The 25,486-nt window shown below is 57.4% G+C and overlaps 2 protein-coding genes across 2 annotated transcripts in view; both read right to left on the reverse strand.

The window, feature by feature from the left end:
- Window positions 1-300: 300 nt before the first annotated feature.
- On the reverse strand, window positions 301-2,392 carry LOC142907468 (uncharacterized). Its single transcript, XM_076057018.1, has 2 exons — window positions 1,691-2,392; window positions 301-1,483 (listed from the first exon to the last, which is right to left on the reverse strand). Exons 1-2 carry the CDS (start codon window positions 2,390-2,392, stop codon window positions 845-847), a joined length of 1,341 nt encoding a protein of 446 aa, XP_075913133.1. The 3' UTR covers window positions 301-844.
- Window positions 2,393-7,511: 5,119 nt separating this feature from the next.
- The window catches only part of LOC116958559 (selenocysteine insertion sequence-binding protein 2-like), a 29,718-nt gene continuing 11,743 nt past the window's right edge, over window positions 7,512-25,486 (reverse strand). The window contains exons 6-11 of the mRNA XM_032981262.2: window positions 24,463-24,704; window positions 17,837-17,996; window positions 16,641-16,791; window positions 13,259-13,513; window positions 12,407-12,561; window positions 7,512-7,649 (exon numbers count right to left, since the gene is read on the reverse strand). Coding sequence (XP_032837153.2) covers window positions 12,528-12,561; window positions 13,259-13,513; window positions 16,641-16,791; window positions 17,837-17,996; window positions 24,463-24,704 — 842 coding nt within the window. The 3' untranslated portion in view covers window positions 7,512-7,649; window positions 12,407-12,527. The remainder of the gene's footprint in view (window positions 7,650-12,406; window positions 12,562-13,258; window positions 13,514-16,640; window positions 16,792-17,836; window positions 17,997-24,462; window positions 24,705-25,486) is intronic.

The raw sequence follows: 25,486 nt of genomic DNA on the forward strand, positions 1-25,486 counted from the left end.
TGGAGTGATGTGGTACAGGAGGCACGGGCTAGAGAAGAGATGGAGTGATGTGGTACAGGAGGCACGGGCTAGAGAAGAGATGGAGTGATGTGGTACAGGAGGCACGGGCTAGAGAAGCGATGGAGTGATGTGGTACAGGAGGCACGGGCTAGAGAAGAGATGGAGTGACGTGGTACAGGAGGCACGGGCTAGAGAAGAGATGGAGTGATGTGGTACAGGAGGACGTGGAGCTGAGTGGACACACACACAGACACACACTGACACAGGCCGAGAGATAAAAGGTGAGAGGCCTTGACCAAGTCTGGGGAGATCAGCTTTTATTATTTATACAACTTGGTCAGAACACAGACGGTGGTGATGATGATGATCATGATTGTGATGGTGTGGTAGTGATGGTGGTGATAGTGATGATTGTGGTGATGATTATGATGGTGATGATTGCGTTAAGAACCCAGACAAACTTAAAATCCACAACCTGCCTCTGTCCCCAGGTACATATACAGGGTACACAGGGACAGGCAAAGGTGCCCCACGTAGCCCACACGGGGCTGTTGGGGCAAGTGCCATTAGTGGTGATGGTGATTGGTGGCGATGGTGTTGATGGTGGTGGTGTGGATAGTTGTGATAGTGGCGATAGTGATGGTGGTGTTGATGGCGGTAGGTAAGTGGTGATGGTGACTGATGGTAGTGGTGATAGTGTTGATGGTGAGTGATGGTAAATAATGTTTGATGGTGAATGATGGTGTGTGATGGTGATGTATTGTGGTGGTGATGTATTGTGATGGTGGTTGATGGTGAATAATGTTTGATGGTGAGTGATGGTGTTTACGGTGAATGATGATTGTTAGTGAATGATGGTGAATGATGATGTATTGTGGTGGTGATGGTGGTTGATGGTGTTGATGGTGAATGATGGGGAGTGATGGTGAATGATGAGTGATGGTGAATGATGATTGTGAGTGATGATTGTGAGTGATGGTGGTGATGGTGTTTGATGGTGATGATGATAGTGGTGATGGTGAATGATTGTGAGTGATGATGGTGGTGGTGATGGTGTTGATGGTGAATGATGATTGTGAGTGATGGTGTTTGGTGTTGATGGTGAATGTTGATTGTGAGTGATGGTGTTGATGGTGAGTGATGATGGTGGTGATGGTGTTGATGGTGAGTGATGATGGTGGTGATAGTGAATGATGGTGGTGATGGTGGTGATAGTGAATGATGATGGTGTTGATGGTGAGTGATGATGGTGTTGATGGTGAATGGTGTTGATGGTGAATGATGGTGAATGATTGTGAGTGGTGGTGATGGTGGTGATGGTGAATGATGGTGGTGGTGTTGATGGTGAATGATGGTGGTGATGGTGAGTGATGATGGTGTTGATGGTGAGTGGTGATGATGGTGTTGATGGTGAGTGATGATGGTGAATGATTGTGAGTGATGGTGGTGATGGTGTTGATGGTGAATGATGATGGTGTTGATGGTGTTGATGGTGATGGTGTTGATGGTGAGTGATGGTGATGATGGTGTTGATGGTGAATGATGATTGTGAGTGATGGTGTTGATGGTGAATGATGGGGAGTGATGGTGAATGATGAGTGATGGTGAATGATGATTGTGAGTGATGATTGTGAGTGATGGTGGTGATGGTGTTTGATGGTGATGATGATAGTGGTGATGGTGAATGATTGTGAGTGATGATGGTGGTGGTGATGGTGTTGATGGTGAATGATGATTGTGAGTGATGGTGTTTGGTGTTGATGGTGAATGTTGATTGTGAGTGATGGTGTTGATGGTGAGTGATGATGGTGGTGATGGTGTTGATGGTGAGTGATGATGGTGGTGATAGTGAATGATGGTGGTGATGGTGGTGATAGTGAATGATGATGGTGTTGATGGTGAGTGATGATGGTGTTGATGGTGAATGGTGTTGATGGTGAATGATGGTGAATGATTGTGAGTGGTGGTGATGGTGGTGATGGTGAATGATGGTGGTGGTGTTGATGGTGAATGATGGTGGTGATGGTGAGTGATGATGGTGTTGATGGTGAGTGGTGATGATGGTGTTGATGGTGAGTGATGATGGTGAATGATTGTGAGTGATGGTGGTGATGGTGTTGATGGTGAATGATGATGGTGTTGATGGTGTTGATGGTGTTGATGGTGATGGTGTTGATGGTGAGTGATGGTGATGATGGTGTTGATGGTGAATGATGATTGTGAGTGATGGTGTTGATGGTGAATGATGATGGTGTTGATGGTGAATGATGATGGTGTTGGTGGTGTTGATGGTGGCTGAGTGGCACTCCAACCCGTGATCCCCTGCTTCTTGATGCAGCCCAGTGGTGCTAACCGCTGCACCACCACTCCCCTCCTCCACACACGCAAACATGCGCCGGGGAAGTAATCCCGTTACTTCAATGGTAATCACGTTACTTTACAGCCAATCTCGTTACTTTATAAGTAATCCCGCTACTTTAAAGGCAATTACTTTACAAGTAATCCAATTACTTCATAGGTAATGTCATTACTTCAAAGGTGATACCGTTACTTTATAGGTAATCCCATTATTTTAGGAGGTAATCCCATTCTTTTACAGGTAATCCCATTCCTTTACAGGTAATCCCTTTGCTTTATAGGTAATCTCATTCCTTTACAGGTAATCCCATTCATTAACAGGTAATCCCATTCCTTTACAGGTAATTCCATTCCTTTACAGGTAATCCCATTATTTTAGGAGGTAATCCCATTGCTTTATAGGTAATCCCATTCCTTTACAGGTAATCCCATTATTTTACGAGGTAATCCCATTGTTTTATAGGTAATCCCATTCCTTTACAGGTAATCCCATTCCTTTACAGGTAATCCCATTCCTTTACAGGTAATCCCATTATTTTAGGAGGTAATCCCATTATTTTAGGAGGTAATCCCATTATTTTAGGAGGTAATCCCATTATTTTAGGAGGTAATCCCATTATTTTAGGAGGTAATCCCATTATTTTAGGAGGTAATCCCATTATTTTAGGAGGTAATCCCATTGTTTTATAGGTAATCCCATTCCTTTACAGGTAATCCCATTCCTTTACAGGTAATCCCATTCCTTTACAGGTAATCCCATTCATTTACAGGTAATCCCATTCCTTTACAGGTAATCCAATTGCGCTATAGGTAAACCCATTACTTTACAGGAAATCCCATTACTGGCAAACCATAATTGGCTTACTATTAAACGAGTTACTGGTTATCAGCGGTTCTCTCCACGGCTCATTACAGCTCACCCTCACCACCACCACCCTCACCATCACCACCATCACCACCACCGCCCTCACCACCACCACCACCACCCTCACCTTTGTCTGTGTGTGAAGATCTGTGTGTGTGCGAGTGTCTCTGAGTTTCTCTGCGGGTGTGTCCGAGTGTGAAGATCTCTGTGTGTCTGTGAGTGTGAAGATCTGTGAGTGTGAAGATCTGTGTGTGAAGATCTGTGTGTGAAGATCTGTGTGTGAAGATCTGTGTGTGAAGATCTGTGTGTGAAGATCTGTGAGTGTGTGTCTGTGTGTGTGTCTGTGAAGATCTGTGAGTGTGTGTCTGTGAGTGTGTCTGTGAGTGTGTCTGTGAGTGTGTGTCTGTGAGTGTGTGTCTGTGAAGATCTGTGAGTGTGTGTCTGTGAGTGTGTCTGTGAGTGTGTGTGTCTGTGAGTGTGTGTGTCTGTGAGTGTGTGTGTCTGTGAGTGTGTGTCTGTGAGTGTGTGTGTCTGTGAGTGTGTGTGTCTGAGTGTGTGTCCGAGTGTGAAGATCTGCGAGTGTGAAGATCTGCGTGTGAAGATCTGAGTGTGAAGATCTGAGTGTGAAGATCTGAGTGAGTGTGTCTGTGAGTGTGTGTCTGTGAAGATCTGTGAGTGTGTGTCTGTGAGTGTGTGTCTGTGAGTGTGTGTCTGTGAGTGTGTGTCTGTGAGTGTGTGTCTGTGAGTGTGTGTCTGTGTGTGTGTGTCTGTGTGTGTGTGTGAAGATCTGTGTGTCTGTGAGTTTGTGTGTAAGTGTGTGTGTAAGTGTGTGAGTGAGTGTAAGTGCGAGTGTGAGTGTGTAAGTGTGTGAGTGAGTGAGAGTGTCTTCTATCTGCGTGTCTCTCTGTGCGTATGGAGAACCGTAGGACACCGACACTCACTCCACCTCCTCCTCCACCTCCTCCTCCTCCACCTCTTCCTCCACCTCCTCTTCCTCCCCCTCCACCTCCTCCTCCTCCCCCTCCTCCTCCATCACCGTTGGGCAGAGCGACGCCCTCTCTAGGGATAGCGTCACTTCCTGTACCCACGATGCAACGCGGCTCTGAGCTGGTTCCATGTTCGACCGCACACCGCAGCCGCCATCACCGCCACCGCCATCACCACCATCACCGCCACCATCACCGCCACCGCCATCACCGCGACCGCCATCACCGCCACCGCCATCACCGCCACCGCCATCACCGCCATCACCATCACCGCCACCGCCATCACCGCGACCGCCATCACCGCCATCACCGCCGTCACCATCGCCGCCACCATCGCCGCCACCATCGCCGCCACCATCGCCACCATCACCGCCACCATCACCGCCACCATCGCCACCATCATCACCACCATCACGGCCACCATCGCCACCATCACGGCCACCACCACCACCACCGCCATCATCACCATCGCCACCACCACGGCCACCACCATCACCGCCACCATCGCCGGCTGCCGTGATGAGAGTTGCGTGCAGAGTGGGCGGTCGGTGGGCAGGGTTGGAGGTCGCGGCCGCCGGGGTGGCGGTTGCCGGGGTGGCGGTTGCCGGGGTTGCGGTTGCCGGGGTTGCGGTTGCCGGGGTTGCGGTTGCCAGGGTTACGGTTGCCGGGGTGGCGGTTGCTGGCTCCTGGTCGGGAAAGTCCACGATCTTGCGCCAATTTATCTCTGCGTGGGTGAGCGAGTGGGCGAGCGTGTGGGTGGGTGAGCGTGTGGGTGAGCGTGTGGGCGAGCGTGCGGGTGAGGGCGAGCACGTGGGTGAGTGTGTGGGTGAGCGTGTGGGTGAGGGCGAGCACGTGTGTGAGTGTGTGGGTGTGTGAGCGCGTGTGTGTGAGCGTGTGGGTGAGCATGTGTGGGTGAGCGTGTGTGTGTGTGAGCGTGTGGGTGGGTGAGCGTGTGGGTGAGCACGTGTGAGCGTGTGTGTGTGTGTGAGCGTGTGTGTGTGTGAGCGTGTGGGTGAGCGTGTGGGTGAGCATGTGGGCGAGCAAAGAAGGGGGTGGGGGTGGAAAAGTTAGTGGAATGGTGAGGGTGGTCAGATGACAATGCAGTGACACCATCCTGCTCACTACCCCCCCATCTACCCCCCATCTACCCCCCCATCTACCCCCCCATCTACCCCCCCATCTACCCCCCCATCTACCCCCCCATCTACCCCCCCATCTACCCCCCCATCTACCCCCCCCCCCACATCTCTCCATCGTTGCCGCTTGCTCCGAGTGGAGGGTCCAATGCTCCCATCACCGCCCCCTCGCACGTTGCCGATTTGTTCGCCAGAGGGCCCCCAGACCCAGGCCCTCCCGGCGGTGACAACGTAGACGCGAATCTCCAACAGCAACAACAACAACAAGAACAACAACAGCAAGAACAACAACAACAACAATAATAAATATAAGGGCACAGTTGTGATTGTGTGCGTTGCCGTACTTCCAGACGCGCTACAAACTGGACATCCTGCCACGCGGCTACTTTCCAGACTGTACACCGTGCAGACATTCTAGCGGCGATGGTGTAAGAAGCTCACCCCGAGCCCTCGCTACTTAGACAGACAGCGGCATTGTCTTTGAGCTGTGGCGACGTCCTTTTGGGGAGTCATCATCTGGTCGAGCACCGATTTGGGGTCGAGGCTCAGGCAAAAGCCGTCCCTTGGCGTGGGCCAATCAGTTTCAAGGACAGTGCATCAATTATTATCATAGTGTGTGTGTTTTATATTATCATAGTGTGTGTGTTATTTGTTCACATTTGGACCGCAGGTATTGTGGTTAATGCAGTAAACATTAATCCTTTGTTAAAAAGGCGTCAGTTTTTGTGCCAGTTAAAAGGGTAAAAGCTATTTCTATATCTTGTTACTGGCAAAGGAGGTCTCATAATGTAAATGGTCACCCCGAGCCCTCAATACTCTGATAGTGCTCTGCTGTTTTTGAGTTGTACGCCTTTTGGCGTCTTCTGGTCCAACACCAGCGGAGAGACTAAAGGGCTCTAAGAAAAGCCGTCTCGGGTGTGGACCAATCAAATTCAAGGACAGTGCCAATATCATTGTCAGAGTTGTCTCTTTTTGTTTGCATTTTGACTGCTTGTGTTGTGGTTATTGCAAACATGATGTCTTGTATAAAGGTGTCAGTTTTTGTGCCAGTTAAACGGGTAAAAACCTATTACTAAACCACAACCACCACAACAACAACAACCACAACAACCACAACAACAACCACAACAACAACCACAACAACAACAACCACAACAACAACCACCACAACCACAACACCAACCACAACAACAACCACAACACCAACCACAACAACAACCACAACAACAACCACAACAACCACAACAACAACCACCACAACAACCACCACAACAACCACAACAACCACAACAACCACAACAACAACCACAACAACAAACACAACAACAACAACACCAACAACAACAACAACAACCACCACAACAACAACAACACCAACCACAACAACAACCACACCAACAACCACAACAACCACAACAACAACCACAACACCAACAACACCAACCAACAACAACAACAACAACCACAACAACAACCACAACAACAACAACCACAACAACCACAACAACCACAACAACAACCACAACAACAACCACAACCACAACAACAACCACAACAACCACAACAACAACCACAACAACAACACCAACCACAACAACCACAACCACAACAACAACCACAACAACAACCACAACCACACCAACCACCACAACAACAACCACAACCACAACAACCACAACCACACCAACCACAACAACAACAACCACAACAACAACCACAACAACAACCACAACAACAACCACAACAACAACCACAACAACAACCACAACCACAACACCAACCACCACAACAACAACCACAACCACAACACCAACCACAACAACAACCACAACACCAACCACAACAACAACCACAACACCAACCACAACAACAACAACCACAACAACCACAACAACAACAACCACAACACCAACCACAACCACAACAACAACCACAACAACAACCACAACAACAACAACCACAACCCCCTGTGTGCCCACCGTGCTCACGCTCGTTCAGCTCAGATATCGGCTCGGACACTACACTGCAGAAGGACACAGCACTGGCCGCTGATGCATTCCGAGAATGTGTCATGAACGGCAGGCGCTGCTGCTGCTGCTGCTGATGCTGCTGCTGCTGCTGATGATGCTGCTGCTGCTGATGATGCTGCTGATGATGAGCGGGTGGGGGCGGAAAGGGTGGGGGGCCACAGCTCCACGCGAGGGGCCCGCGGAGGGCCGCATGGCCTTGATCCAGGGCCTGCACCATCTGCCTGTAGGAGGCCCGAGCCAACTCCGTCAGCTGCACCAGCCGAGTGAACAGGGCCTGGGCCGGAGGAGCGGGGGATGGGAGGGGGTTGGCGGGGCGGGAGGAGAGGGGTTAAGTCTACGTGAGAGAGGCTGGTGTGTGTGTGGTGTGGTGTGTAGTGTGTGTGGTGTAGTGTGTGTGGTGTGTGTGTGGTGTGTGTAGTGGTGTGGTGTGTGTGTGGGTGGTGTGTGTGTGGTGTGGTGTGTGTGTGGTGTGTGTGTGTGGTGTGGTGTGTGGTGTGTGGTGTAGTGTGTGTGTGTCGTGTGTGTGTGGTGTGTGGTGTGTGTGTAGTGTGGTGTGTGGTGTATGTGGTGTGGTGTGTGTGGTGTGGTGTGTGTGTAGTGTGTGTAGTGTGTGTGTAGTGGTGTGTGTGGTGTGTCTGTAGTGGTGTGTGTGTGGTGTGGTGTGTGTGGTGTGGTGTGTGTGTAGTGTGTGTAGTGTGTGTGGTGGTGTGTGTGTGTGTGTGTGTGGTGTGTGTGGTGTGTGTGGTGGTGTGTGTGTGGTGTGTGTGGTGTGTGTGTGGTGGTGTGTGTGTGTAGTGGTGTGGTGTGTAGTGGTGTGTGTGTGTGTGGTGTGTGTGTGTGGTGCGTGTGTGGTGTGTGTGGTGTGGTGTGTGTGGTGTGTGTGGTGGTGTGTGGTGTGTGTGTGGTGTGTGGTGTGTGTGTGTGTGTGTGTGTGTGGTGTGTGTGTGGTGTGGTGGTGTGTGTGTGTGGTGTGTGTGTGGTGTGTGTGTGTGTGGTGTGTGTGTGTGGTGTGTGTGTGGTGTGTGTGTGTGTGTGGTGTGTGTGTGGTGTGTGTGTGTGGTGTGGTGGTGTGTGTGTGTGGTGTGTGTGTGTGGTGTGTGTGTGTGGTGTGTGTGTGTGGTGTGTGTGGTGTGTGGTGTGGTGTGTGTAGTGGTGTGTGTAGTGTGGTGTGTGTGTGGTGTGTGTAGTGGTGGGTGTGGTGTGTGTAGTGGTGTGGTGTGTGTGGTGTGTGTGGTGTGTGTGGTGTGTGTGTGTGTGGTGTGTGTGTGTGGTGTGTGTAGTGGTGTGTGTGTGTGTGTGGTGTGTGTGTGTGGTGTGTGTGTGTGGTGTGGTGGTGTGTGTGTGGTGTGTGTGTGTGGTGTGTGTGGTGTGTGTGTGTAGTGGTGTGTGTAGTGTGGTGTGTGTGGTGTGTGTGTGGTGTGTGTAGTGGTGTGTGTGGTGTGTGTAGTGGTGTGGTGTGTGTGTGGTGTGTGGTGTGTGTGTGGTGTGTGTAGTGTGGTGTGTGTGGTGTGTGTGTGTGGTGTGTGTAGTGTGTGGTGGTGTGTGTGTAGTGTGGTGTAGTGTGGTGTGTGTGGTGTGTGTAGTGTGGTGTGTGTGGTGGTGTGTGTGTTGTGGTGTGTGTGTAGTGTGTGGTGTGTGTAGTGTGTGGTGTGTGTGGTGTGGTGTGTGGTGTGTGTGGTGTCTGTGGTGTGGTGTGTGTGTAGTGTGTGTAGTGTGTGTGTGTGTGGTGTGTGTGTGTGGTGTGTGTGTGGTGTGTGGTGGTGTGTGTGGTGGTGTGTGTGGTGTATGTGTGTGTGGTGTGTGTGGTGTGTGTGGTGTGTGTGTGTGGTGTGTGGTGTGTGTGGTGTGTGTAGTGTGGTGTGTGTTGTGTGTGTAGTGGTGTGTGTGTAGTGGTGTGTGTGTTGTGTGGTGTGTGTGTAGTGGTGTGTGTAGTGTGTGTGTGTGTGTGTGTGTGGTGTGTGTGGTGTGTGTGTGTGTGGTGTGTGTAGTGGTGTGTGTAGTGGTGTGTGTAGTGTGTGGTGTGTGTGGTGTGTGTGTGTAGTGTGGTGTGTGTGGTGTGTGTAGTGTGGTGTGTGTGGTGGTGTGTGTGTGGTGTGTGTGTAGTGTGTGGTGTGTGTAGTGTGTGGTGTGTGTGGTGTGGTGTGTGGTGTGTGTGGTGTCTGTGGTGTGGTGTGTGTGTAGTGTGTGTAGTGTGTGTGTGTGTGTGGTGTGTGTGGTGTGGTGTGTGGTGTGTGTGGTGTCTGTGGTGTGGTGTGTGTGTAGTGTGTGTAGTGTGTGTGTGTGTGTGGTGTGTGTGTGTGGTGTGTGTGTGGTGGTGTGTGTGGTGTGTGTGGTGTGTGTGTGTGGTGTGTGGTGTGTGTGGTGTGTGTAGAGTGGTGTGTGTTGTGTGTGTAGTGGTGTTTGTGTGTGTGTGTGGTGTGTGTAGTGATGTGTGTAGTGTGTGTGTGTGTGTGTGTGGTGTGTGTAGTGGTGTGGTGGTGTGTGTGGTGTGTGTAGTGTGTGGTGTGTGTGTGTAGGTGGTGTGGTGTAGTGGTGTGTGTGTGGTGGTGTGTGGGTGGTGTGTGTGTGTGGTAGTGGTGTGTGGTGGTGTGTGTGGTGTGTGTGTGTGTGTAGTGTGTGTGGTGTGTGTAGTGTAGTGTGGTGTGTGGTGTGGTGGTGTGTGGTATGGTGGTGTGGTGTGTGTGTGTGGTGTGTGTGTGTAGTGGTGGTGTGTGGTGTGGTGGTGTGTGTGTATGGTGGTGTGTGTGGTGTGTGTGGTGTGTGGTGTGGTGTGTGTGGTGGTGTGTGTGGTGTGTGTGGTGTGTGTGTGTGGTGGTGTGTGAGTGTGTGTGTGTGGTGTGGTGGTGTGTGTGTGGTGGTGTGTGTGTGTGGTGTGTGTTGGTGGTGTGGAGGTGGTGTGTGGTGTGTGTGTGTGGTGTGTGTGGTGTGTGTGTGTGGTGTGTGTGTGGTGTGTGTGTGGTGTGTGTGTGGTGGTGTGTGTTGTGTGTGTGGTGGTGTGTGTGTGCTGTGTGTGTGTGGTGTGTGGTGTGTGGGTGGTGTGTGGTGTGTGGGGGTGTGTGTGGTGTGTGTGGTGGTGTGTGTGTGGTGTGTGTGTGGTGGTGTGTGTGGTGTGTGTGTGGTGTGTGTGGTGTGTGTAGTGTGTGTGTGTGTGGTGTGTGTGTGTGGTGTGTGTGTGGTGTGTGTGTGGTGTGTTTGTGGTGTGTGTGGTGTGTGTGTGGTGGTGTGTGTAGTGTGTGTGGTGGTGTGTGTGTAGTGTGTGTGTGTGGTGTGTGTGCGGTGTGTGTGTGGTGTGGGTGTGGTGTGTGGTGTGTGGTGGTGTGGTGTGTGTAGTGGTGGTGTGTGTGGTGTGTGTAGGTGGTGTGTGTGGTGTGTGTGGTGGTGTGTGTGTGTGTGTGTGTGTAGGTTGTGTGTGTGTGTGTGTGTGTGTGTGGTGTGTGTGGTGTGTGTGTGGTGGTGTGTGTGTGTGTGTGTTGTGGTGTGTGGTGTGGTGTGTGTGGTGTGGTGTGTGTGGTGTGTAGGTGGTGTGTGTGGTGTGGTGTGTGTGGTGTGTGTGGTGGTGTGTGTGGTGGTGTGTGGTGTGTGTGGTGCGTGTGTGTGTGGTGTGTGGTGTGTGTGTGTGGTGTGTGTGGTGTGTGTGTGGTGTGTGTAGGTGTGGTGTGTGGTGGTGTGTGTTGTGTAGTGTGGTGTGTGGTGTGTAGGTGGTGTGTGTGTGGTGTGTGTGTGTGGTGTGTGTGTGGTGCGTGTGGTGGTGTGTGTAGTGTGGTGTGTGTGTGTAGTGGTGGTGTGTAGTGGTGTGTGTAGTGTGTGTGGTGGTGTGTGTGGTGTGGGTGGTGTGTGTGGTGTGTGTGTGTGGTGGTGTGTGTGGTGGTGTGTGTGTGCGGTGGTGTGTGTGTGTGGTGGTGTGTGTGTGTGTGTGTGGTGTGTGTGTGTGTGGTGTGTGTGTGTGGTGTGTGTAGGTGGTGTGTGTAGTGGTGTGTGTGTGTGGTGGTGGTGTGTGTGTGTGGTGTGTGTGTGTGTGTGTGTGTGTGGTGTGTGTGGTGTGTGTAGGTGGTGTGTGTAGTGTGTGTGGGTGGTGTGTGGTGTGGTGTGTGTGTGTGTGTGTGTGGTGGTGTGTGTGTGGTGTGTGTAGTGGTGTGTGTAGTGGTGTGTGGTGTGGTGTGTGGTGGTGTGTGTGTGTGGTGGTGTGTGTGTGGTGGCCTATGGTGACCACCCACCCACCCGCTCACCCACCCACCCGCTCACCCACCCACCCGCTCACCCACCCACCCGCTCACCCACCCACTCGCTCACTCACCCACCCGCCCACTCACTCACCCGCCCACTCACTCACCCACCCACCCACTCACTCACCCACCCACCCACTCACTCACCCACCCACCCACCCACCCACCCACCCACCCACCCCCCCACCCACCCACCCACTCACCCACCCACCCACTCACTCACCCCCCCACCCACCCACCCACCCACCCACTCACTCACCCCCCACCCACCCACCCACCCACTCACTCACCCCCCCACCCACCCACCCACTCACCCACCCACCCACTCACTCACTCACCCACCCACCCACCCACTCACCCACCCACTCACCCACCCACGAACTCAACCACCCACTCACCCACCCACCCACTCACCCACTCACCCACCCACTCACCCACCAACTCAACCACCCACCCACCCACCCCCCCACCCACTCACCTACCCACTCACCCCCCCACCCACCCCCTCACCCACCCACCCACCCACCCACTCACCCACCCCCCCACCCACCCCCCCATCCACCCACTCACCCACCCACCCACTCACCCACCCACTCACTCACCCACCCACTCACTCACCCACCCACCCACCCACCCCCCCACCCACTCACCCACCCACCCACCCACTCACCCACTCACCCACTCACCCACCCCACTCACTCACCTACCCACTCACCCCCCCACCCACCCACCCCCCCACCCACCCACCCACCCACCCACCCACCCCCCCCCCCCACCCCCCCACCCACCCCCCCACCCACCCCCCCACCTCTGCTCCGTCGTAGCTGAAGACTCCGACGACACTGACAGGTACCAGCTTGTTGACACAGCGCCCCAGCGCCTTGCGCCCAAGCGCAAACACAAAGGGCAGATCCTGGTCACGTGCCAAGTCAATCACCGTCTGTAGGGCGTCGTCTAGGCCTCCTGGGGGTGGGTGGGGGGGTGGGTGGGGGGGTGAGTGGGGGGGTGGGTGGGTGAGTGGGTGAGTGAATGAGTGAGTGAGTGAATGAGTGAGTGAGTGGGTGAGTGAGTGGGTGAGCGAATGAGTGAATGAGTGAGTGGGTGAGTGGGTGAGTGAATGAGTGTGAGTGTGTCAGTGGGTGAGTGAGTGAGTGAGTGGGTGAGTGAGTGGGTGAGTGAGTGGGTGAGTGAGTGGGTGAGTGAGTGAGTGAATGAGTGAGTGAGTGGGTGAGTGAGTGAGTGCATGAGTGAGTGGGTGAGTGAGTGAGTGAGTGGGTGAGTGAGTGAGTGAGTGGGTGAGTGAGTGGGTGAGTGAGTGAGTGAATGAGTGGGTGAGTGAGTGAGTGGGTGAGTGAGTGGGTGAGTGAGTGAGTGGGTGAGTGAGTGAATGAGTGAATGAGTGAGTAGGTGAGTGAGTGCATGAGTGAGTGAGTGAATGAGTGAGTGAGTGGGTGAGTGAGTGAGTGAGTGGGTGAGTGAATGAGTGAGTGGGTGAGTGAGTGGGTGAGTGAGTGAGTGAATGAGTGAGTGAGTGAATGAGTGAATGAATGAGTCAGCGACCGACCGACTGAACCGGACATAACCCTGACCCCCCCACCCCCACCACCACCCACCCCCCCACCCCCCCCACCCCACCCACCACCCCCCCCCCCCCACTCACCCTTGGCCTGTATCTTCTCGCAGTTGGGCGAGATGATGACCAGAGAAACCCGGCCCCAGCTTGAGGTGCTTGGTCACCTCCCGTAGCCCCATCACCAGCCGGCGAGGAGGTGCACCGCTCCTGGCACGCGACCGGCCGCCTGGGGGGACCGGGGGGCCCTGGTGCTGGTAGTGACGCTCCTGGGCACGCACGAGGGCCTGGAGCAGCTGCGTAGAGCAGGCATCAATCTCTGGGCTGAGCACCTGCTGGCAGTATCTGGTGGGCGGGCAGGGTGGGTGGGTGGGTGGGTGAGTGGGTGGGTGAGTGGGTGGGTGAGTGAGTGGGTGGGTGAGTGAGTGGGTGGGTGAGTGAGCGGGTGTGTGGGTGGGGGAGTGGGTGAGAGAGTGAGTGGGCGGGTGGGTGAGTGAATGGGTGGGTGAGTGAATGGGTGGGTGGGTGAGTGAGTGGGTGAGAGAATGAGTGGGTGGGTGGGTGGGTGAGTGGGTGAGTGGGTGAGTGAGTGAGTGGGTGGGTGAGTGAGTGGGTGGGTGGGTGAATGGGTGGGTGGGTGAGTGAGTGGGTGGGTGGGTGAGTGGGTGAGTGGGTGGGTGAGTGAGTGGGTGGGTGAGTGAGTGAGTGAGTGGGTGGGTGGGTGAGTGGGTGGGTGAGTGGGTGAGTGAGTGGGTGAGTGAGTGGGTGAGTGAGTGGGTGAGTGAGTGGGTGAGTGAGTGAGTGAGTGGGTGAGTGGGTGGGCGGGTGGGTGAGTGAATGGGTGGGTGGGTGAGTGAGTGGGTGAGTGAGTGAGTGGGTGAGTGGGTGAGTGAGTGGGTGAGTGAGTGAGTGGGTGAGTGGGTGGGTGAGTGGGTGGGTGAGTGGGTGAGTGAGTGAGTGGGTGGGTGAGTGAGTGGGTGGGTGGGTGGGTTAGTGGGTGGGTTAGTGGGTGGGTGGGTGAGTGAGTGAGTGGGTGGGTGAGTGGGTGGGTGAGTGAGTGAGTGGGTGGGTGGGTGGGTGGGTGGGTGAGTGGGTGGGTGGGTGGGTGAGTGAGTGAGTGGGTGAGTGGGTGGGTGAGTGGGTGAGTGGGTGGGTGAGTGGGTGGGTGAGTGAGTGGGTAGGTGGGTGAGTGGGTGGGTGGGTGAGTGGGTGGGTGGGTGAGTGGGTGGGTGAGTGGGTGGGTGGGTGGGTGGGTTAGTGGGTGGGTGGGTGAGTGAGTGAGTGGGTGGGTGAGTGGGTGGGTGGGTGAGTGGGTGGGTGAGTGGGTGGGTGGGTGGGTTAGTGGGTGGGTTAGTGGGTGGGTGGGTGAGTGAGTGAGTGGGTGGGTGAGTGGGTGGGTGGGTGAGTGGGTGGGTGGGTGAGTGGGTGGGTGAGTGGGTGGGTGGGTGGGTGAGTGGGTGGGTGGGGTGAGTGAGTGAGTGGTGGTGGGTGGCGGGTGGGTGAGTGAATGGGTGGGTGAGTGAATGGGTGGGTGGGTGAGTGAGTGGGTGAGAGAGTGGGTGGGTGGGTGGGTGAGTGGGTGAGTGGTTGGGTGGGTGAGTGAGTGAGTGAGTGGGTGAGTGAGTGGGTGGGTGAGTGGGTGGGTGAGTGAGTGAGTGGGTGAGTGGATGAGTGAGTGGGTGGGTGAGTGCGTGGGTGAGTGAGTGAGTGGGTGAGTGAGTGAGTGGGTGAGTGAGTGAGTGGGTGGGTGAGTGAATGGGTGGGTGAGTGAATGGGTGAGTGGGTGAGTGTGAGTGAGTGTGAGTGGGTGAGTGGGTGAGTGAGTGAGTGGGTGAGTGGGTGAGTGAGTGGGTGAGTGAGTGAGTGAGTGGGTGGGTGAGTGAATGGGTGGGTGAGTGAATGGGTGAGTGGGTGAGTGAGTGGGTGAGTGAGTGAGTGAGTGGGTGAGTGGGTGAGTGAGTGAGTGAGTGGGTGAGTGCGTGGGTGAGTGGGTGAGAGAGTGAGTGGGTAGGTGGGTGAATGAGTGGGAAGGTGGGTGGATGAGTGAGTGGGTGGGTGGGTGAGTGGGTGGAGAGAGTGAGTGAGGTGAGTTGAGTGAGTGGGTGAGTGAGTGGGTGGGTGAGTGGGTGAGTGAGTGAGTGGGTGGGTGAGTGAGTGGTGGGTGAGTGAGTGGGTGAGTGGGTGAGTGGGTGAGTGAGCGAGCGGGTGAGTGAGTGAGTGGGTGAGTGAGTGGGTGAGTTGGGTGAGTGAGCGAGTGAGCGGGTGAGTGAGCGAGTGAGTGGGTGAGTGAGTGAGCGGGTGAGTGGGTGAGTGGGTGAGTGAGCGAGTGAGTGGGTGAGTGGGCGGGTGAGTGAGTGAGTGGGTGAGTGAGTGGGTGAGTGGGTGAGTGAGAGAGTGAGCGGGTGAGTGAGCGAGTGAGTGAGTGGGTGAGTGGGTGAGTGAGCGAGTGAGTGGGTGAGTGGGCGGGTGAGTGGGTGAGTGGGTGAGTGGGTTAGTGAGTGGGTGGGTGGGTGGGTGAGTGAGTGGGTAGGTGAGTGAGTGAGTGAGAGAGTGGGTGAGTGGGTGGGTGAGTGAGTGAGTGGGTGGGTGGGTGAGTGGGTGAGAGAGTGAGTGGGTAGTTGGGTGGATGAGTGGGTAGGTGGGTGGATGAGTGAGTGGGTGGTTGGGTGAGTGAGTGGGTGAGAGAGTGAGTGAGTGTGTGAGTGAGTGGGTGAGTGAGTGGGTGGGTGAGTGGGTGAGTCAGTGGGTGAGTGGGTGGGTGAGTGGGTGAGTGAGTGAGTGAGTGGGAGAGTGAGTGAGTGGGTGAGTGAGTGGGTGGGTGAGTGAGTGAGTGAGTGGGTGAGTGAGTGAGTGAGTGGGTGAGTGGGTGAGTGAGTGAGCGAGCGGGTGAGTGAGTGAGCGGGTGAGTGGGTGGGTGAGTGAGTGAGCGGGTGAGTGAGTGAGTGGGTGAGTGAGTGAATGGGTGAGTGAGTGGGTGAGTGAGTGGGTGAGTGAGTGAGTGGGTGAGTGAGTGAATGAGTGGGCGAGTGAGTGAGTGAGTGGGTGAGTGGGTGAGTGAGTGAGTGAGCGAGCGGGTGGGTGAGTGAGTGAGCGGGTGAGTGGAGTGAGTGAGCGAGTGGGTGAGTGAGTGAGCGGGTGAGTGGGTGAGCGAGTGAGTGAGTGAGTGAGCGGGTGAGTGGGTGAGTGAGTGAATGGGTGAGTGGGTGAGTGGGTGAGTGAGTGAATGGGTGAGTGAGTGGGTGAGTGAGTGAGTGGGTGAGTGAGTGAGTGAGTGGGTGGGTGAGTGGGTGAGTGAGTAAATGGGTGAGTGAGTGGGTGAGTGAGTGAGTGGGTGAGTGAGTGAGTGAGTGGGCGAGTGAGTGAGTGGGTGAGTGGGTGAGTGAGCGAGCGGGTGGGTGAGTGAGTGAGCGGGTGAGTGGGTGAGTGAGCGAGTGAGTGAGTGAGTGAGCGGGTTAGCAGGTGAGCGACTTACTCTCGGAACCGTTGGCTGTGGATGGTGAGCGGCGAGTGGTGAGCGTTTCCGGTGAGGTGTGGCGAGTCTCCCTGGCTCAGCGGTGGAGTCTGGCTCACTGGGGTCAGACTCAGGGGAGACTCCTGGGAAGCCGGGGACATTGAGCAGCCATCTGGGAGACACGCGGGAGACACGGGGAGACACGCGGGGAGACACGGGGAGACACGGGGGAGACACGGGGAGACACGGGGGAGACACGGGGAGACACGGGGAGACACGGGGAGACACGGGGAGACACGAGGGAGACACGGGGGAGACACGGGGAGACACGGGGAGACACGGGGAGACACGGGGAGACAGGGTGGAGACACGGGGAGACGCGGGGGAGACACGGTGAGACACAGGGGAGACACGAGGAGACAGGGTGGAGACGCGGGGGAGACACGGGGAGACAGGGTGGAGACACGGGGAGACACGGGGAGACAGGGTGGAGACGCGGGGGAGACACGGGGAGACACGGGGAGACACACGGAGCTATTACCGTGAACCCCACCCACCGTGAAACCCACCCACCCACCGTGAACCCCATCCACCCACCGTGAACCCCACCCACCCACCCACCGTGAACCCCACCCACCCACCCACCGTGAACCCCACCCACCCACCCACCCACCGTGAACCCCACCCACCCACCCACCGTGAACCTCACCCACCCACCCACCGTGAACCCCACCCACCCACCTTGAACCCCACCCACCCACCCACCGTGAACCCCACCCACCCACCCACCGTGAACCTCACCCACCCACCCACCTTGAACCCCACCCACCCACCCACCGTGAACCTCACCCACCCACCCACCGTGAACCTCACCCACCCACCCACCTTGAACCCCACCCACCCACCCACCGTGAACCCCACCCACCCACCGTGAACCCCACCCACCCACCCACCGTGAACCTCACCCACCCACCCACCTTGAACCCCACCCACCCACCCACCGTGAACCTCACCCACCCACCCACCTTGAACCCCACCCACCCACCCACCTTGAACCCCACCCACCCACCCACCGTGAACCTCACCCACCCACCCACCGTGAACCTCACCCACCCACCCACCTTGAACCCCACCCACCCACCCACCGTGAACCCCACCCACCCACCCACCGTGAACCCCACCCACCCACCCACCGTGAACCCCACCCACCCACCCACCTTCTGGAGACAGCCCCAGCTGTCCGCTGTCCTGTGCGGGAGACAGGGAGGAGACAGCCGTACTGGAGACAGAGCCCGTGGGGACAGCCGCAGGGCCCGAGGGGACAGCCGAAGACTCAAAGTGCCTCCGGGACCTCTCCTCCCTCTCTCTCAGGATGACCTGCAAAAGGTACAGGCAAAAGTTCCCCCAGGTAGCCTCTGGACAGGCTGCAGGGGCAAGTGTCAGCGGGGTTCGCGGTGGCCGTGTCTCTGTGTGTACACGGTGGCCGTGTCTCTGTGTGTACACGCTGTTACCGTGTCTCTGTGTGTACAAGTTGTTACCGTGTATCTGTGTGTACAAGTTGTTACCGTGTCTCTGTGTACACGGTGGCCGTGTCTCTGTGTGTACACGGTCGCCGTGTCTCTGTGTGTACACGGTGGCCGTGTCTCTGTGTACACGGTGGCCGTGTCTCTGTGTGTACACGGTGGCCGTGTCTCTGTGTGTACACGCTGTTACCGTGTCTCTGTGTGTACAAGTTGTTACCGTGTCTCTGTGTGTACACGGTGGCCGTGTCTCTGTGTACACTGTTACCGTGTCTCTGTGTACACGGTGGCCGTGTCTCTGTGTACACGCTGTTACCGTGTCTCTATGTACACAGTGGCCGTGTCTCTGTGTACACGCTGTTACCGTGTCTCTGTGTACACAGTGGCCGTGTCTCTGTGTACACGGTGGCCGTGTCTCTGTGTACACGGTGGCCGTGTCTCTGTGTGTACAAGCTGTTACCGTGTCTCTGTGTGTACGCGGTGGCCGTGTCTCTGTGTACACGGTGGTCGTGTCTCTGTGTACACGGTGGCCGTGTCTCTCTGTGTACACGCTGTTACCGTGTCTCTCTGTATACGCTGTTACCGTGTCTCTGTGTGTACAAGCTGTTGCCGTGTATCTGTGTACACGGTGGCCGTGTCTCTGTGTACACGCTGTTACCGTGTCTCTGTGTACACGGTGGCCGTGTCTCTGTGTACACGGTGGCTGTGTCTCTGTGTTCACACGCTGTTACCGTGTCTCTGTGTACACGCTGTTACCGTGTCTCTGTGTACACGGTGGCCGTGTCTCTGTGTACACAGTGGCCGTGTCTCTGTGTACACGGTGGCCGTGTCTCTGTGTACACGGTGGCCGTGTCTCTGTGTACACGCTGTTACCGTGTCTCTGTGTGTACAAGTTGTTACCGTGTATCTGTGTGTACACGCTGTTACCGTGTCTCTGTGTACACGGTGGCTGTGTCTCTGTGTACACGCTGTTACCGTGTCTCTGTGTGTACACGCTGTTACCGTGTCTCTGTGTACACGGTGTTCATGTCTCTGTGTGTACACGCTGTTACCGTGTCTCTGTGTACACGGTGGCCGTGTCTGTGTACACGCTGTTACCGTGTCTCTGTGTACACGGTGGCCGTGTCTCTGTGTGTACACGCTGTTACCGTGTCTCTGTGTGTACACGGTAGCCGTGTCTCTGTGTACACGGTGGCCGTGTCTCTGTGTACACGCTGTTGCCGTGTCTCTGTGTACACGCTGTTACCGTGTCTCTGTGTACACGGTGGCCGTGTCTCTGTGTACACGGTGGCCGTGTCTCTGTGTACACGGTGGCCGTGTCTCTGTGTACACGGTGGCCGTGTCTCTGTGTACACGGTGGCCGTGTCTCTCTCTCCGTGTCTCTCTCTCTCCCGTGTCTCTCTCTCCGTGGCTCTCTCCCCCACGTGTCTCTCTCCCCGTGTCTCTCCCCGTGTCTCTCTCCCCGTGTCTCTCTCCCCGTGTCTCTCTCTCCCGTGTCTCTCTCTCTCCCTGTGTCTCTCTCCCCGTGTCTCTCTCTCTCCCACTCCCCGTGTCTCTCCCCGTGTCTCTCTCCCGTGTCTCTCTCACGACGTCCCTCTCTCCCCGTGTCTCTCTCTCCCCGTGTCTCTCTCTCCCCATGTCTCTCTCTCTCCGTGTCTCTCTCTCCCCGTGTCTCTCTCTCTCTCCCCGTGTCTCTCTCTCCGTGTCTCTCTCTCCCCGTGTCTCTCTCTCCCCGTGTCTCTCTCTCCCCGTGTCTCTCTCTCCCCGTCTCTCTCTCCCCCCGTGTCTCTCTCCCCGTGTCTCTCTCTCCCCGTGTCTCTCTCCCCGTGTCTCTCTCCCGTGTCTCTCTCTCCCCGTGTCTCTCTCCCGTGTCTCTCTCTCCCCGTGTCTCTCCCCGTGTCTCTCTCCCCCCCGTGTCTCTCTCTCCGTGTCTCTCCCCCTCCCCGTGTCTCCCCCCCGTGTCTCTCTCTCCCCGTGTCTCTCTCTCCCCGTGTCTCTCTCCCCGTGTCTCTCTCCCCGTGTCTCTCTCCCCGTGTCTCTCTCCCCGTGTCTCTCTCTCCCCGTGTCTCTCTCTCCCCGTGTCTCTCTCTCCCCCGTGTCTCCCCCCCGTGTCTCTCTCCCCGTGTCTCTCTCCCCGTGTCTCTCTCTCTCTCCCCGTGTCTCTCTCTCTCTCCCCGTGTCTCTCTCTCCGTGTCTCTCTCTCCTCGTGTCTCTCCCCCGCGTGTCTCTCTCTCTCCCCGTGTTTCTCTCTCTCCCCGTGTCTCTCTCTCCCTGTGTCTCCCCCCCCGTGTCTCTCTCCCCGTGTCTCTCCCCCGTGTCTCTCTCTCCCCCGTGTCTCCCCCCCGTGTCTCTCTCCCCCTCCCTGTGTCTCTCTCCCCGTGTCTCTCTCCCACTCCCCGTGTCTCTCCCCATGTCTCTCTCCCGTGTCTCTCTCACGACGTCCCTCTCTCCCCGTGTCTCTCTCTCCCCGTGTCTCTCTCTCCCCGTGTCTCTCTCTCCCCGTGTCTCTCTCTCCCCGTGTCTCTCTCTCTCTCCCCGTGTCTCTCTCTCCGTGTCTCTCTCTCCCCGTGTCTCTCTCTCCCCGTGTCTCTCTCTCCCCGTGTCTCTCTCTCCCCGTGTCTCTCTCTCCCCGTGTCTCTCTCTCCCCGTGTCTCTCTCCCCCCGTGTCTCTCTCTCCCCGTGTCTCTCTCTCCCTGTCTCTCTCTCCCCGTGTCTCTCTCCCCGTGTCTCTCTCCCCGTGTCTCTCTCCCCGTGTCTCTCTCCCGTGTCTCTCCCCGTGTCTCTCTCCCCCCCGTGTCTCTCTCTCCGTGTCTCTCCCCCTCCCCGTGTCTCCCCCCCGTGTCTCTCTCTCCCCGTGTCTCTCCCCGTGTCTCTCTCCCCCCCGTGTCTCTCTCTCCCCGTGTCTCTCTCTCCCCCGTGTCTCCCCCCCGTGTCTCTCTCCCCGTGTCTCTCTCCCCGTGTCTCTCTCTCCCCGTGTCTCTCTCCCCGTGTCTCTCTCCCCGTGTCTCTCTCTCCCCGTGTCTCTCTCCGTGTCTCTCCCCCTCCCCGTGTCTCTCCCCGTGTCTCTCTCCCGTGTCTCTCTCACGACGTCCCTCTCTCCCCGTGTCTCTGTCTCCCCGTGTCTCTCTCTCCCCGTGTCTCTCTCTCCGTGTCTCTCTCTCCCCATGTCTCTCTCTCCCCGTGTCTCTCTCTCCCCGTGTCTCTCTCCCCCCGTGTCTCTCTCTCCCCGTGTCTCTCTCTCCCCGTGTCTCTCTCCCCCCCGTGTCTCTCTCTCCGTGTCTCTCCCCCTCCCCGTGTCTCCCCCCCGTGTCTCTCTCTCCCCGTGTCTCTCTCTCCCCGTGTCTCTCTCCCCGTGTCTCTCTCCCCGTGTCTCTCACCCCGTGTCTCTCTCCCCGTGTCTCTCTCTCCCCGTGTCTCTCTCCGTGTCTCTCCCCGTGTCTCTCTCTCCCCGTGTCTCCCCCCCGTGTCTCTCTCCCCGTGTCTCTCTCTCCGTGTCTCTCTCTCCCCGTGTCTCTCTCTCCCCGTGTCTCTCTCTCCCCGTGTCTCTCTCCCCCCGTGTCTCTCTCCCCGTGTCTCTCCCCCTCCCTGTGTCTCTCTCCCCGTATCTCTCTCCTGTGTCTCTCTCTCCCCGTGTCTCTCTCCCGTCTCTCTCTCTCCCCGTGTCTCTCCCCGTGTCTCTCTCCCCCCCGTGTCTCTCTCTCCGTGTCTCTCCCTCTCCCCGTGTCTCCCCCCCGTGTCTCTCTCTCTCCGTGTCTCTCTCTCCCCGTGTCTCTCTCCCCGTGTCTCTCTCCCCGTGTCTCTCTCCCCGTGTCTCTCTCTCCCCGTGTCTCTCTCCGTGTCTCTCTCCCCGTGTCTCTCTCTCCCCGTGTCTCTCTCTCCCCGTGTCTCTCTCTCCCCGTGTCTCTCTCTCCCCGTGTCTCTCTCCCCGTGTCTCTCCCCCGTGTCTCCTCCCCGTGTCTCTCTCCCCGTGTCTCTCTCCCCGTGTCTCTCTCTCCCCGTGTCTCTCTCTCTCTCCCTCCCCGTGTCTCTCCCCCGCGTGTCTCTCTCTCTCCCCGTGTCTCTCTCCCTCCCCGTGTCTCTCTCTCCCTGTGTCTCCCCCCCCCGTGTCTCTCTCCCCGTGTCTCTCCCCCTCCCCGTGTCTCTCTCCCCGTGTCTCTCCCCCTCCCCGTGTCTCTCTCCCTGTGTCTCTCCCCGTGTCTCTCCCCCCCGTGTCTCTCTCCCGTGTCTCTCTCCCCGTGTCTCTCTCTCCCCGTGTCTCTCCCCCTCCCCGTCTCTCTCCCCGTGTCTCTCTCTCCGTGTCTCTCTCTCCCCGTGTCTCTCTCCCCGTGTCTCTCCCCGTGTCTCTCTCCCTGTGTCTCTCCTCGTGTCTCTCTCTCCCCGTGTCTCTCTCTCCCCGTGTCTCTCTCCCGTGTCTCTCTCCCCGTGTCTCCCCCCGTGTCTCTCTCCCCCCCCCCGCGTGTCTCTCTCTCTGTGTGTGTGTCTCTCTCCCCGTGTCTCTCTCTCTCTCCCGAGTCTCTCTCTCCCCGTGTCTCTCTCTCCCCGTGTCTCTCTTCCCGTGTCTCTCTCCCCGTGTCTCTCTTCCCGTGTCTCTCTCCCCGTGTCTCTCTCTCCCCGTGTCTCTCTTCCCGTGTCTCTCTCTCCGTGTCTCTCTCTCCCCGTGTCTCTCTCCCCGTGTCTCTCTCTCCCCGTGTCTCTCTCCCCGTGTCTCTCCCCGCGTCTCTCTCTCCGTGTCTCTCTCTCTCCCCGTGTCTCTCTCTCCGTGTCTCTCTCTCCCCGTGCCTCTCTCCCCGTGTCTCTCTCCGTGTCTCTCTCTCTCCCCGTGTCTCTCTCCCCGTGTCTCTCTCCGTGTCTCTCTCTCTCCCCGTGTCTCTCCCCCTCCCTGTGTCTCTCTCCGTGTCTCTCTCCGTGTCTCTCTCTCCCCCCGTGTCTCTCTCTGTGTGTGTGTCTCCCCCCCGTGTCTCTCCCCATGTCTCTCTCCCGTGTCTCTCTCTCCCCGTGTCTCCCCCCCGTGTCTCTCTCTCCCGTGTCTCTCTCTCCCGTGTCTCTCTCCCCGTGTCTCTCCCCGTGTCTCTCTCTCTTCGTGTCTCTCTCTCTCTCTCCCCGTGTCTCTCTCCCCCCCGTGTCTCTCTCCCCCCCATGTCTCTCTCCCGTGTCTCTCTCCCCGCGTGTCCCCCCCCCCCGTGTCTCTCTCTCTCTCTCCCCGTGTCTCTCTCCCCGTGTCTCTCTCTCCCTGTGTCTCTCTCCCCGTGTCTCCCCCCCGTGTCTCTCTCTCCCCGTGTCTCTCCCCGTCTCTCTCCGTGTCTCTCTCTCCCTGTGTCTCTCTCCTCGTGTCCCCCCCCCCCCCCGTGTCTCTCTCTCCCCGTGTCTCTCCCCGTCTCTCTCCGTGTCTCTCTCTCCCTGTGTCTCTCTCCCCGTGTCTCCCCCCCGTGTCTCTCTCACGACGTGTCTCTCTCTGTGTGTGTGTCTCCCCCCCGTGTCTCTCTCACGACGTGTCTCTCTCTGTGTGTGTGTCTCCCCCCCGTGTCTCTATCCCCGTGTCCCCCCCCCCGTGTCTCTCTCCCCGTGTCTCCCCCCCGTGTCTCTCTCTCCCCGTGTCTCTCTCTCCCCGTGTCTCTCTCTCCCTGTATCTCTCTCCCCGTGTCTCTCTCTCTCTCTGTGTCTCTCTCCCCGTGTCTCTCTCCCCGTGTCTCTCTCTCCCCGTGTCTCTCTCCCCGTGTCTCTCTCTCCCCGTGTCTCTCTCCCCGTGTCTCTCTCTCTCTCTCACCGTGTCTCTCTCCCCGTGTCTCTCTCTCCCCGTATCTCTCTCTCTCCCCGTGTCTCTCTCTCTCTCCCCGTGTCTCTCTCCCCGTGTCTCTCTCTCTCTCTCACCGTGTCTCTCTCCCCGTGTCTCTCTCTCCCCATGTCTCTCTCCCCGTGTCTCTCTCCCCGTGTCTCTCTCCCCGTGTCTCTCTCCCCGTGTCTCTCTCTCCCCGTGTCTCTCTCTCCCCGTGTCTCTCTCCCCGCGTCTCTCTCCGTGTGTGTGTCTCTCTCCCGTGTCTCTCCCCGTGTCTCTCTCTCTGTGTCTCTCTCCCATGTCTCTCTCCCCGCGTCTCTCTCCGTGTCTCTCTCCCGACGTCCCTCGATACCTTCTTCAGGGGCGTTGGCCGCTTGCTTTTGGGGCCTTCTCTCTCCCGTGTCTCTCTCCGTGTCTCTCTCTCCCCCCCGTGTCTCTCTCTCCGTGTCTCTCTCTGCGTCTCTCTCCCCGTGTCTCTCTCCCCCCGTCTCTCCCCGTGTCTCTCTCCCCGCGTCTCTCTCCGTGTCTCTCTCCCGACGTCCCTCGATACCTTCTTCAGGGGCGTTGGCCGCTTGCTTTTGGGGCCTTCTCTCTCCCGCGTCCTCCTTGCCACGCCGAAGGCCTCCTCCTGCGGCTGCAGCGCTCGCGATGGCGACGACGCCGACGCCGGCATCGTCGCCGGCGTCGCCGCCGGCAACGGCGGTGAAGCTGCGGCGTTGCCGGCGGCGGCGTTGCCGGCGGCGGGCGCTGGAGCGGCCTGCGGTGGCGAGCAGCGGACATCCCAGGGTCGGCCTGGAGAGAGACACGGGGGTCACGGTGGGTGGGTGGGTTGGTGGGTGGGTTGGTGGGCGGGGTTCACGGTGGGTGGGGTTCACGGTGGGTGGGTCGGTGGGTGGGTCGGTGGGTGGGGTTCATGGTGGGTGGGTCGGTGGGTGGGGTTCATGGTGGGTGGGTTGGTGGGTGGGTTGGTGGGTCGGTTGGTGGGTGGGGTTCATGGTGGGTGGGTTGGTGGGTGGGGTTCATGGTGGGTGGGTTGGTGGGTGGGGTTCATGGCGGGTGGGTTGGTGAGTGGGGTTCACGGTGGGTGGGTTGGTGGGTCGGTTGGTGGGTGGGGTTCATGGTGGGTGGGTTGGTGGGTGGGGTTCACGGTGGGTGGGTTGGTGAGTGGGGTTCACGGTGGGTGGGTTGGTGGGTGGGGTTCACGGTGGGTGGGGTTCACAGTGAATGGGTTGGTTCACGATAGCCGTGTGGGTCGGGTGTCTCTGTGTGTGTGTGTCTCTCTGTGTGTGTCTGTGTGTGTGTGTCTGTGTGTGTGTGTCTCTGTGTGTCTCTCTGTGTGTCTGTCTGTGTGTATGTCTCTCTGTGCGTGTCTCTGTGTGTGTCTCTCTGTGTGTCTCTCCGTGTGTCTGTCTGTGTGTGTACTATCATTAGGGGAAAAAACGGTGATCCAATTTCCGACCCCCAGGAACAGGTTCGCAGATTTGCTGAGCATTTCTGTGAGGTCCTGGGGGAGGGAAAATCCCTCAGCCAGGAAAACATCGTGGCACAAAGTGAGGATGACCCTGCTGAGGTTG

This window comes from Petromyzon marinus, chromosome 79 (assembly GCF_048934315.1).
Source record: "Petromyzon marinus isolate PM22_M1 ecotype Great Lakes invasive population chromosome 79, UKy_Petmar_22M1.pri1.0, whole genome shotgun sequence".
Lineage (NCBI taxonomy): Eukaryota > Metazoa > Chordata > Hyperoartia > Petromyzontiformes > Petromyzontidae > Petromyzon > Petromyzon marinus.

Coding starts and splice junctions, on each gene's coding strand:
- LOC142907468 (XM_076057018.1), bottom strand. CDS start 2,392: ATGTTTGCGTGTGTGGAGGAGGGGAGTGGTGGTGCAGCGGTTAGCACC. Junction 1,484..1,690: donor CCACCACCATCATCACTCAC/AATCATTCACCA, acceptor CACCATCAACAC/CATCAACACCATCATCATTC.